This window comes from Nyctereutes procyonoides, unplaced genomic scaffold, assembly GCF_905146905.1.
Source record: "Nyctereutes procyonoides isolate TBG_1078 unplaced genomic scaffold, NYPRO_anot_genome, whole genome shotgun sequence".
NCBI classification, from domain to species: Eukaryota; Metazoa; Chordata; class Mammalia; order Carnivora; family Canidae; genus Nyctereutes; species Nyctereutes procyonoides.
Genome location: NW_026575140.1, coordinates 83,507,172 through 83,519,774, shown reverse-complemented (window position 1 = coordinate 83,519,774; position 12,603 = coordinate 83,507,172). Strand labels below are relative to the sequence as shown.

The following is a 12,603-nucleotide window of genomic DNA, read 5'->3' as shown; positions in this document are numbered from 1 at the left end:
AGGAAGCTCTTCTATAATAGAGGCTGACTGGTATTGAAAGCTTATAGTCTGGAGTGGGAACAGATGGCGTCACAGGTCCATACAATCCCAAGTGATGCTTATTAGGTCTTTGGGTGGATTGTGCCTCTTTGATTGTCAGGAACCTGGGGAAGAGCAGTGTTAGTCCAGAAGGATAAACCAGGGCTTGATAGTGGTGAAGTTATGAGGGAGACCGACTCCTTCCCAATCTACTGTTGTAAGTAAACAGCAGTGGGACATAGTTAAAAAAACAAAAACAAAATCAAAGACAAAAAAACAACACTGGACAGGGAATCAAGAGGTCTAGAATTAGCAGCCCTGAGACCAAAGGCAAGTTGATGTCACCTCTCTGAGTTTCATTTTCCCTATTCTGTAAAAGAAAGGGTTTGATCTAGGTGACGTCTGAAAGGCCTTCTAAGTCTGTGTTCCAGGAAGAGCATAGGACCCCCGACCAGTGGCAGATCTGGGCTCCTCCTCCTCTCTACCAACAGCCTGCTTTCCATTCATCTTACAGTTACGTTGAGTTGCCAGGAAAGAGAACATCCCTCCAAGGAGTTGTTAAAGTTTTATAGCAAATTCTATAAATTCCTCTTTCCTGCTTTTGGGCCCCAGATAAGGCTTTATGTGTCACATCGCCGTAGCGAGGTCCGTAGGGAGGAACAGAGAGGCGAGGAAAAGTGTGAACACACAAGTAGAGTGGATGGGATGATAGTTAGGGTCCAACGCCATAAAGAAAAAAGGCCAAAGTTGAAGAGATAGGGGCCAAAATTATAGATTAGGTAGGTCTAAACAAACCTTGGAGCAGCCTCAGATGATAGGTTTAGCAGCGAACCCAGTGGTTTAGGGAGAGTACCCACAATCCCTTTGAAGCCATCTCTCTGGGTCCGAGGTACCTCCTTAGCAGCTCGGCCACCTCAAGTGGGCACTCTGCAATTATTACCTAAATCCCTCAGAGCGACAGGATTTCTGATTCCTCATCAGGAACGTACATTTGGATTTAGCAGACTGAGTGCGGCCTTTAGTTCATGAGTTGTTTGTTGAATCCATAAAGCCTGATGCTCTAAACTCCAGATGTTCCGTGTTCTGGCGATGCCATCAGTTTTTGGCCGGGTTTATCTGGTGCGCAGGCATCTGTGAAGGCTGGTGGGTCCAGAGAAGGGCCGTCTCCAGCACTTGCTAAACATGCTATGGGGGAATCCTCGCATCTCCTCCACTGTCAGCCCCGCTTCAGGGTGGGAGCGTTGTCTCTGCCTTCTTCTGCCATGTGGCTCCCACGTGGCTCTGTTGAAGTGCCCCGGGCTGGTACAACAGGACCCTTGCAGTAGAAGGGAGCGTTAAACCTGTTGGGAGCATGGGGGTAGGTGGGGTGGGGTGGGGTGGGGTGGGGAGGGAGGGGGGCAGTCCAGGAGGCAGGGCTGGGATGAAGCAGTGGAGCAGGTTAGTGGCCCACAGGCCCGCTTGGATCTTCACAGTTGGGTGTATTTTAGGTGGTCAGATGTCTCATCTGGGTTTCAGGCTCTGCCATCTGTCTAGAAAGAAAGATGTTTAGGAGCATTTGCATGCTGTGGCCTTGTACATATTATTTCAGTTAACTGGTAATTCAAGCTTCTCAGAGCATCTAAACCTGAGCATCTGGAGGCAGGCAGTCCTAGAGTCACCGGAGAGGGTGTGGGGCAGCCAGCGAAGGGACACGAGGCAGCTCCTGGAACCATTCGCTTGTGGCACCTGCTGCAGCCATGCCCAAGCGCTCGTCTGCTGTGTGCTTAAGCCTTTACATTCCACACTGTTGCCTCTACTTCCTGGGAATGTGGTGACATGACCCAGGATAGTCTCCAGGACACATCCTAAGCTGTGTCGACGAAAAGGAGGAAAGTGATCTTATTTGGGTCCCTTTCTGCCTCCTTACTGTTGGTTGTCTAGGTGCAAGGAGGGGAGCTGTGATAGGAACTGGTAGGCACTGGGGCGGGGGGTGAGGGAGGCTGAAATTACTCCTCAGGGGATCTCTGTGAAGCCCTGAATTTCTTGCCTTTGGGAGACTCCAGCCTGGAACTTAGGATTCTAGGAGGGCTGTTAGGTTGGATGCTGAGGGCTGTCAGGGGAAACAGACCATAGAGGGGTGTGGCAGGGTGACTGCCCTCAGGGCTCCCTCCCGTGTCCCCACCCCTTCTTCCCTGGCTCGGCTCTGTTCATCTTCAGCTTGGTGTCTATCACAGGCTGTGACCCCTGCGGATCCTCTCTACCAGGCCTCTTGGAAGGTTAAGAAGTAACAGGGTGACTACATTATACACCTGAAACCAATATAACACCATATGTTAACCCTCCTGGAAGTAAGATAAAATAAAATAAAAACTTAAAAGTGGAACCCTAAAAAAGAAAAGAATATGAGTCACACAGGAAGGATTAAAATGGACGATGGCTCCATAGTCATGTCAGAGCAGAAGGTGGCCTTTCCAGAGAAGAGAGAGACCGTCCGCGAGGCAGAGGTCTTCGTGAGACATGAGACACGCATATCAGCGGATTTCAGCTCCTCGCCCCTTTATGCCAGCTCCAAAAGAAGTGAGGAGGGAACTTTCCCACCGAAAACCTCTTTTCTGTGCCCTGCGATGGGCGTAATGAACAGACCTGATAGGACTCTTGTTCCAGGAAGCGTAGAGTTGACCCCCATCCTGGTTAGTCTTCCCTTGGCCTGCCCACCTTCCTTTGACCTCTGTAGGGAAGGCCTTACTTATGTTGGGCTTGGGCTGAGCCACAGTTACGTTGGGGACCCATCCCTTCCCAGCGCAGGCTGCATTCTCGCAGTAGCCACGCAAACTTCTTTCCTTGGCCGAAGAGACCCTTTAGGCTAAGAAGAAAGTCAGCGAGCAGAAAAGGAGCCTGTGTAAGCAGGCAACATTCTTGGTGACCTCATCATTCTCCCAGCTTGGGTCCAGTTGGAGCTGTGCGTACAGGGCAGACTTCCAGTTCCTCTCGTCTGGGACTAACAGTGGCAGATATAAATAGACCAAGACTTTGTCTGTAGCCATTGTTCTCTCAGTGACCATTGTTTCTGGATGCAAAGTGGCTGGAGCGCATGCGTGGAGCGTGCTCTCTCCCCCTCCCTCCCTCCCTCCTTCCCTCTTTCCCTCTTTCCCTGCCTCCCTCACACCCTCCTCCGTCTCTGGGTCTCTCTCTCTCTCTCTCTCTCTCTCTGTTCTTGTGCAGAGATCTCAATCCCAGCTCCATTTCCTTCAGCTGCCTTTCCACTTGTCTGGCGCTTGGTGAGAATCCGGGAGAATGGGCTCCACATCAGGTGCATCAGCTTAATCTTGTAGCCTCATGTTTTTACTCCATCGAAGCTTTGGTCCAGGTCTTTCCATGATGTATTTGTGTATTTGTGGTCAAGAGGAGGATATGTGGATCCAACCAGAGTAAAATCAGGAGGATTTGTAACCGGTCAAGCAACTATTGCCCAAAGGGTCTTGGTGAATGCGTCAGTGTCAGAACGATGCAGGGTCTCTAGCGTTACAGGGCTCAGGACTTGCTCATTGCCCTTTCAGCGTTTTTATCAGGGGCTCAGATTAGAGAAGGATACAGAAAGCATGCTTACTAGACTGCACATGGTGCCAAGCTAATGGGATGAGGACAGATTCATGATATAAAAAAAGATCTCTGCACCTGGAAACATGGATCAAGACAAACGGGGTCAAGTTCAATGTGGATAAATGCAAAGCCTTGCACTGAGGTTAATAAGATTCAGTCAGCAGGTTCAGAACTGGCTCAGCCTGACTTCCTATGGAAGAGAAGGCCCTGGTAGTGCACTTTGAGTGGCTTTGGTAGCTTCGCTGTTGGGAAACTCAGTGCTGGTGTGTACCTATGGAAGGGCACGGTGTAGGGGGATGGCCTCATTTCTTCCCCAGGAGTATGACGTGCACCTGGGAATGCTCATGAGGCTCTTTCGGAACATGGGCATGCGGGAATGCTTCTGGGGAGGGGGACATGGATAGAACCATGCCATTGAGCTTGGTGGGAGGAACCACCAAGGAATGTAAAAACCTGGATAGACGTGGTGGCAAAGGGATGTTAAAGCAGTTGGAAAACCCACAGACGAAGAAAGATTTTAATCCTCTATGGGTGGCTTCAGCCTACAGAAGGAGGGCCAAAGGCTAGAAAGCACGAGAAGGCAGATTTGAGCTCATTGTGCACGCATCATGAAATCGTTATTGCAGTTCATAAAGAAAATCAAGTGGCCCCCAAAGGACAGAGCAACTGAATGTCTTAGGAAGCCAGGCGTCGTCCTAAAGGACCGCTGGGGGCCCTTCTGGGAAGCACGGTGATCAGGTCCAGGTGGTTGTCCTCACTCGTTAGCACAGGGTCCTTTGTCCATCTGGGGGCCTGGGCGGGCCACGTTCGTAGAGCGGACAGCTTCACTGCCCGTGGCGGCCTGTTGAGAACATTTGTCCCTGTACTGGGAAAATGGACTTAGGTATTCTTACTTTTCATTGTGGTTTCCCTGGGTTGAAAACAGACAGTTGTACTGTGTGAATGTGTATGAGTACGCGTTTTCCTTCTCTGTCCAGATTTATTTATTAAAAGAAAAACACATCTGCATAAAAAAGCCTCAGAACACAGGAAGAATGTCCACTTTGTTTTTCTTTCTGTAGCACCAAGACATGTGGGGTTTCAGCTTCCTCTAAGGGGTTTTTGAAGACTGGCTTTCATCTCAGACAAGGCCTTTTCCCATTGGAAAAAAAAAAAACGGTCCTTTTTTGGTTTAAAAATGTATTTATATAATGTATAAATAAATAAGAAAGTCGAGAGAGAATTTCCTTTCAAAATTTATGGAAAAATGCTGCTTTCTGAACATCATTAATTGGAAGTTGCTGGCTCTTCCCAGCCCGCTTCCACTCTGCTCTCTGGCCTTTATTCTGGTTTAAGGTTTCCCAGTAGCTCCTTCCCCTGCCTTCTTTCTCTCCCTCTCTTCCTCCTCTGCCATCTGCCTTCCCTGCCAGCCCGTCCCCTCCTACTCCTCTCCCAGCTCCTACTGTATGCTCCCTCCCCACCCCCGTGGGTCTCTAACCAGCCCCCATACCCCTCTTCCTTCTGCCTCTCTTCTAGCCTTCAGCGACTAGAGCCCTCGCTGCAAGAGGCCTGTCTCAGTGTTTGTTTCCTGCGTGGGAGGGAGAGGCTGGCCTTGAGAAAACAGTTCAAAAGTGCAGAAAAACTTTACCTCTTCCAGCCTAAATAAACGGGCTCCACTCCATTTGTTTGCCCAGATTTTTCCTTTGCCCGTGGAGAAAACTCCTCATCCTCCGCCTCGCCCAGCCTGGCCTTCCCAGTGATCCTTGTGAGGCCCCCGCCGTGGCTGTCTTGCCTCCAGACCCAGTGTCAGGTGGACCCTGAGCCCACGGGGGTCACTGGTGGGCCCTGAGCCCAGAGGGTCAGGGTGGGACGGGCGGTGAGGGCCCCCCACGCCCCCATCCCCCCACGGCCCTGGGGATGGGACTGCTCTCTGCAGAGGGGCTCAGGGATTGGGGTGCTCTCCTTCTGCGGGAGTAAGGTTCTCAGCCGTGCACATGATGGGGGAAACGGAAAGAAGTGTCCTGGTGTTCAGCGTTTCCACCTCCCCTGCTTGGACCTCTGCTGATAGGTCTGGGTAGAGAACACTGGCTTTAATGCCTGAGGATCTGGGTTTGCGAGCCGGTCGGACCCCGGCATGCTGGCTTGGGCATCTTAGCGAAGCCACTCAAGTGACCCCTGTGAGCCTCCAGGTGTCCTCACCTGTGCGATGCAGGTACTACCGCTGCTAGCGTGGCTGTCTTCAGGATCCTGTTAGAGCATGGGAGAAAACGTTCTGTAAAATGTGAAATTCTGGGCTGATAACAGTCCTGAGAGGGCACCTGGGTGGCTCAGTGGCTGAGCACCTGCCTTTGGCTCAGGGCGTGATCCTGGGGTCCTGGGATCGAGTCCTGTCTCCAGCTCCTGCTTCTCCCTCTGCCTGTGTCTCTGGGTCTCTCTGTGTCTCTCATGAATAAGTAAATAAAATCTTAAACAAACAAACAAACAAACAAACAAACAAAAAAACAACAGTCCTGAGAAATCCGAGACAGGGGGCAAGTGAAGTGAAAATCAATTGCTGAGGCCAGCTCACCAGCATCTCCAGGGTCTCCGGGGGTGAGGCATCAAAGGCCAGTATGTAACCTAGAAGTAGTGGCGCCTGGGATTATAGCAAGAGGTAGCATCTCGAGTGGGGTGATTCTGTGCCACACCACCACCGAAAGCCTGGTGGTCCCATCACAGTGCACGGTGGGACAAGGGTGTGTCCTCACTCTGAGGCGAAAGACAGGAGAAGAGCCAATAGGAGCTCCTGAGGCCATCTGAAAAGCCTTGGGGTCGAAAGGGGCCAATTCAGGCTTCCTCCTGAGTAATGTGGAAACGCGGCTGTGTGTTTTTCTCTGTATTTTTTGTGACCAAGAAGTCACACAGTTCGCGGACACTCAGGACTTGTAAAATGTGTGATGTGGCGGGAGTCAAGTGTAATCATCCACATGGGAAATGATAGGAAGCATGTGACATACCCCGTAAATGGCTGGAAAGGATCGTGTCAGAGCTTTACATGATTCTTTACAATTCCCCGTCGAGCTGTCCCTTTCAATGCAGGAACCCAAATCTCCCAAATCTCCGTTGTTCAAAGATTCTTTTAAATCGTGAGAGTGTCATCATTCATTTTCAGGACCGATGAATGACTCGGGGGAAAAGGCAGCTTGGGTTTTGGCAAGTTTGGAACATATAGAGAAGCGTTTCGAATCCCAAATTACAATTCTGTCTTGTGCCATGTGGACTCTAAGGTGGCACTCTTAGGAGGCTTTGAAAACCAAAAAGCATCTTAGGTTGGATCCTGGAGGTGTTGTCGTGGCAGGACACACCTGGGGTGACAGTGCCGACTGGAGCCTACAGAGTAGGTCAGAAAAATAGTCTGTTCTATAACAACAAAGAGCGAGATTCGGGGGATGTCGATTTCCATTGACATCTCAGAATCGGATTTTTGCATTCATTTTTCTCCTTTTCTCAGTTGCTTACTTGTACCTGGGAAACTTGCCAGATTCCTGCCCCTTGCTGTCTCTGGAAGCATTAGGAAATAAAAATCGCGTAGTCTTTTCACTCTTGATATTTTATAAGGTACTTTTTAGTTCTCCCCAAGTCCCCAGTAATTTACTGAGCCCCTCCTCTCTGCTGGGCGCTGGTATTTTCACACTTATTTAATTTAATTTAAAGCTCACTGCAAGGTGGGGAGAGAAGCCTGGATAACGAAAGAAGGCTCCATCTCCTTGGTCTTGGAGACCTTCACTCATGCACCTTCACTTGCTAGGCTGCCAGAAAAAAAAAAAAAAACAAAACCAACACATAATTGAGGAGTCATTCTAGCGGGGCACACTCATTCAGATGTTTCCCCTTTCAGGCCATTTGCCCAATGTGTAGGGTAGGAGATTTGAACTCCTCTAAGTAAAGAGCAAGAAAATTTAGCTGCAGGACCCAGGGGGCAGTTCTGCTTTCTGGCTCAGATTCTGGAACGGAAGAGCCTCTCTGGGTTTCCCTGAACACCTGGAATTAATTTGGGTTTTGCTCTGACTTCGAAACATTTGCTGAGGTGGAGGATGGTGGAAGGGGTAGGAAAGAAATAAATCCAGTGATTAAAAATAGCTTTGCATGTCAGGTGCCTGAATGGATTTGGGAACATGCCTGCAATCCCTTTTGTCTGGCAGGTCTGAACTCCGGCGCTGCCGAATTACAACCGCTTTCATTTGTTTTTCCTGCTCCCCTACCATGTAATGGTCAAGGGCTCATTGGAACCATGTGTGAGCCTGGTGAGTCACCAAATCCTCAGGACTTCAGTGGTAATAATGTGTTAAAACTCCTTTTGGGGGATGGGGCAGGGGTGGATGGAGGGGAGAAGGGAGAGGACTGAAGTCACTTCCTACAGATGTTCAGATGTTCAGAAGCCCTCTCTGCAGGCATCTTTCCCAGGCCTGGCTGCCGGACCCCGGGGCCGCTTTCCTGGTGCAGTTGGGAACATGCTTTGCCTCACCCTGGACCATCTCTTTTGTCCCGTGATGGCTTCTGTCCGAGAAGGGCCACCTACCCCCGAGGTGGCACGTTGTACCCAAGCAGTGTGCATTCCCCGGTGGCGGTGGCCTTGGCAGCAGAGCCCAGAGGCTGTAGCTGGACACTCACTGGCCTGCATTTTGGGTCAGGTCGTTGGAGGGTGAATTGGGGGTTTTTCTGCACAGCCCGTTTCTCCCCTCTTTGGAATGGCTTTTTATTGGCTGGTGACTCGTAGGAGGTTGGGTGTTAAGAGAAGGGCGGAAGCCTGGTTGTATGTTTTCCTAACTGATAGGAGTCTGTTTCAGAGCTCACAGTGTCCCCTTACTTGGGGGCAGTGATGGACTATTAGGAAGGGATGGGTGGCTCCACAAGGGGACACAAGCCCTATCTTGCTCTCGGCTTGCCGGAGCACAGTCCTGCCTGTCCCCCATTGCTCTGTCACATCATTAGGTCTGTGAAAACAGAGCTGAGGGGCTGAGGAGGGACATTTATTTCCCTTCTTTGCACTAAGCTCAGCCCAGAAGCTTTGTGGATTATTCTAGCTCCCTCAGCTGGAAGGCCTGCCTGCCAAATTTCTAGGGCCTATTATAGGATTTAGAATTAGGAGTGTGGGAGAAAGAGGATCCTTACAGGTCTCTTCATCGCTCCTTCCAGTCCACCTGTCCATGAATGAGAGAGAGAGAGAGAGCGAGCAGCGGTGATGGGTTTTGAGATGCCCTGTCACATTCCATTAGTGTCTTGACTGGGGAAGTCCTCTTTGAGACCAGTAACAGCTTTCCAGGGACAGTCACCTCTGGGGTCAGCGTTAGCAGCCCCTAGCCATGGGCATTTTTCTGTTTCTCTTGATCTAAAGGAGTAAATGTGCCTTCTCTCCCACACTGGGACTTTCTAGGCAGCTTGGCACTGCCCTTTGGATGCTTGCCAGAGTCCGCAGCCTTCTCCTGCAGACTCCTAGCTGCACTTATAAGTTCGCGCAGACATTAGGAAGAATGGTCCCCGCAGTCTTTGCTTGTAGGACAGGAGAGTCCGAGGGACTGGCTTTCCATCCTAATTTGAGCCATCCCTCTCTGATCCAGCTTCCTCACTTTCCAGATCATGGTAATGCTGCTTTCAGACAAGCCCTTGTGGTTCACATGGGCCGATCAATAAGCTAGACCTAGGTTTAAGCACTGTGGAAAGTAATCTGAAGCCTTATTTTCCTTCTCCACGAGTTTATCTGTCTCTCGTAAGCTTTCCTATTACGATCCTCCTTTATCTAGAGAATGTCTTCATGACAATAAAATGTTTGTGGGTGAAATGACATGTGGTCTGGGATTAGCTTTACAGTTTTTCAGTGTGGGGGAAGGAGATGAAATAGAAACTGGTAGTGTTGATAGATTTTGAATAGGATTTCATTGTACTGTTCCTTCTACTTTGGTGTATGGTTTGAAAACTGCGATAAGGAAAATTAAAAATGCTACTTAACATTAACCTAGAACCTATTAATAGCCTTCTTTTTAGCAAAGCACTGATTAAATGACTTATCCAGTGTGATTGTATTAATGGCAAAACTGAGATAAGAACCCATGGATTTTGACCAACAAGCCAAATCAAGCCCCGCGCACACCCCACTATGTCTTTTTTCCCTTGTCTTCAGAATTCTCTTTATGTAACTAATTAACCTTATATTATGTGCACAGTTGCTCATCAAGGTGACTCAGGGGTGAACACAGACAGGGAAGGAAGCCAGGTTGTCATTTAACCTGTGTTACTTTGTATGGAAGGAAGGAAGTGTCACTACCCACACTCCCAAGAAAGGACACGATTACAGTTGATTCTGTGAATGGCTTTTAATTATGTCTTTGTGGGGCTAGCCATGTGAAATTCTGAATTTGTTCACTGTAGGAAAGGTTTTGTTTACGTTTTTAATTATTTCCTCAAATGTATCTGATTTTCCAGCTGAGAAATAAAAGTCCCATTTTCTCTCTCTGAGCTGTAAAAAAATTTAGTTTTCTTGGATCTCTGATCTATTCCTATTTTCTGCGATGGAATGGAGTCGAAAGGGCTTGAGTTTAAGAGTTGCAGGACTGGGGTCCAGCCCCAGCTGGGCCTTCCTGGTTCTGTAATTTTATGGCAAGCTCTTGATCTCTCGGAGCTTTGTTTCCTCATCTGTAAAATGGGGATCCTGTAATACCTCCCCTCCCCAGGATCCTTGGATGTTTTACATGTGATATCATGAAATAGTATCCAGGAAGGGTCTTCGTGGGCCATAAATGGATTTTCAGATATAAGGCATATTATTCATTCTTGGTGTTTCTTTCATGTTATTGCTCTTGATTGGGACAGCACCCACCACACACAGATAATACCATCATGGTAACCTGGTGGGGTTTGGCCAGTTGGATGATCTCACAAGACTGGAATAACACACCTGGCCTTTCTAGTTCTTACTTTTGTTTCTCATCACCGAGCCCTTGGATCCCAGACACCCCACTTTATTTTTGAGAACGGTGAGGGGAGAAATGTCTCAGGTCACTAAGGCCATGTCCTGACTTCTCCTGGAACAAACATCACTTCAGGTGTAGATTCTCCGTAACATGGTTGATATGAGCCATTCAGTTTCAAACAGCTTAACAGAAGGGCATGAAAAGTCACATGAAAACATCCTGGACAGGTTCTTGGACATCGAACAGCCCTTAACCTTGAGTTACATATAAGTGAATTGAAACTGTTGTTCCACATTTGACTTAAAACATCCATGGGGTGTGTATAAACTTTTCTTCAGGGTCAGGCCACAATGCAAAATGAGCAGATGTTTCCATGCATTCAGAATGCCCCGGCTTCATTATGCCCCTACCGATTCAGGGAGTGCTCTCTGCTCATTTCCGCCTCGATACTGTGCAGGCTTGGTAAGACAAGAGTTTGGGACCTGTTACTCATTCACCAGCTTCTGTACAACTCTTTTCTCTGAAACTCGGGGTGATTCTTATACATATTAACTCACAGTTAGGGTCCTGAGGAATAAGCCCTGGGTAGGAAATCCAATATGCTCGCAGTGTCTTCAGTTTGTCATGTATTATATTTAGAGTCTCCAGTGTATTGGCATCATCTGTCTTTGGGTCAGGTCCTCAGCATTTTGAGACAAATGTGTTATTTGAGTCCAAATACTGCAATTACAAATATTAACACAAAGGCAACTTTAGTTCTTGTCCATGGAATGCAGTTAGTGAATTTCTGGGGGGGGGGCATTGATTAATTTCTAGATGCCATCCATAAAATTAGAAATCTTTGGTACCTGAGGCAAAAATATTAGAACAGGTAATGAGATAAAAATGTAGCAAGAATGACAGAGATGCCTGCTTGGGCTACCCCAGGTCATAGTCTCTCCACCTGTGTAATGATTTCCTTATTGTTGTTGATCAGTGTAATTAAGAGAACTGCTGCAATCACAAACTAGCACCAGAGGGGGAATTTTTGCATTCATAGTTTCTATGAAGAGAGTTTAATCTCTTAGATTGATGTCTGCTTTCAAATTTGATTATTCATCATCATTTAAATGCAATGCCCAGGCTCCTGATAGAGACAATCCTGGCTAATTGTTCACTCACTTGGAGAGGGGGTTTGCTTTTTTTTTTTTTTTTTAACCAGTATTCCACACTGTTTAACAAGGGAGGAAAGTTCTGACTTTCCTGTCTGAATCCTTTTGGTCCAAGGGCAATGACACGCCTTCTCCTGACCTCATCAAGTCTAAATGCAGGTGTCCCGAGTGTGCAGGGTTGGCCTTTGCCAACCAGCTGGGCTGTGAGCACTTTTCCAAGAGATCCAGCAGCCAGGGGCAGAGCTGATGGGCGCTGTGCAGCTGCAGCTGACAGCATGCGGACCAGGCTTTTGGAGATGGCATTGAGGTAGACAGGCAAAAGTCATTCCAGCTGCTTCTCTTGGAGAGAGCAAGCGAGAGCCGGGAAAGACTAGTTCCCTAACAGGAAGCAGGAACCTGCACGGAGAGTTGTCAGCCCAGCGGTCCTGTCCAGACCATACTGCCTGAGTGTGCAGGATTATAGGAAGCAGACTCCAGGAAACCTCTTTCTCGGGCTTTCTCTTGTCATCCTTAGCCTTCACATCACCTTGGCATCTTCTGTGTAGAAGATGCGTGGGGCCTCCCAGCCAATACTGGCCTTCAGTTGCAGCTTGTAACCCAAACACCGCTTGTGCATTTGGCCTGGCCTGTATTTTCCACATGTGTTGTCCTGGCCAATTTCCGCCATCAGTAAAGTTCTTTTCATCGAATCATAAATCAATAGTGGGAACAAACACACAAAACAAAACCCACACAGTTCAAGTTCATGAATTTGTGTTGGACGGGAGTGAAGGGAAGGAAAGTTGATTCAAATTTGGAAAACATTGAATTAACTAAACATTTGTTGATTGACTCCTGGGTTCTGCTCTGTGCTAGGAGGTGGGGATGCTGTAGTTGTCCCTTTGAAAAGGACTGCCCTTAGGCCATTAAAAAAAAGGTCCCTTTCTCTG

The 12,603-nt window shown here is 48.4% G+C and overlaps 1 protein-coding gene across 3 annotated transcripts in view; it reads left to right on the top strand.

Moving 5' to 3' along the window:
• ETS1 (ETS proto-oncogene 1, transcription factor) overlaps positions 1-12,603 on the top strand; it is a 131,031-nt gene that overhangs the window by 81,995 nt on the left and 36,433 nt on the right. The window contains exon 4 of one of the 3 annotated variants that reach the window (XM_055306516.1): positions 7,758-7,859. The exons of the other annotated variants lie outside the window; for them this stretch is intronic. Coding sequence (XP_055162491.1) covers positions 7,758-7,859 — 102 coding nt within the window. The remainder of the gene's footprint in view (positions 1-7,757; positions 7,860-12,603) is intronic. 3 annotated transcript variants of the gene reach the window in all.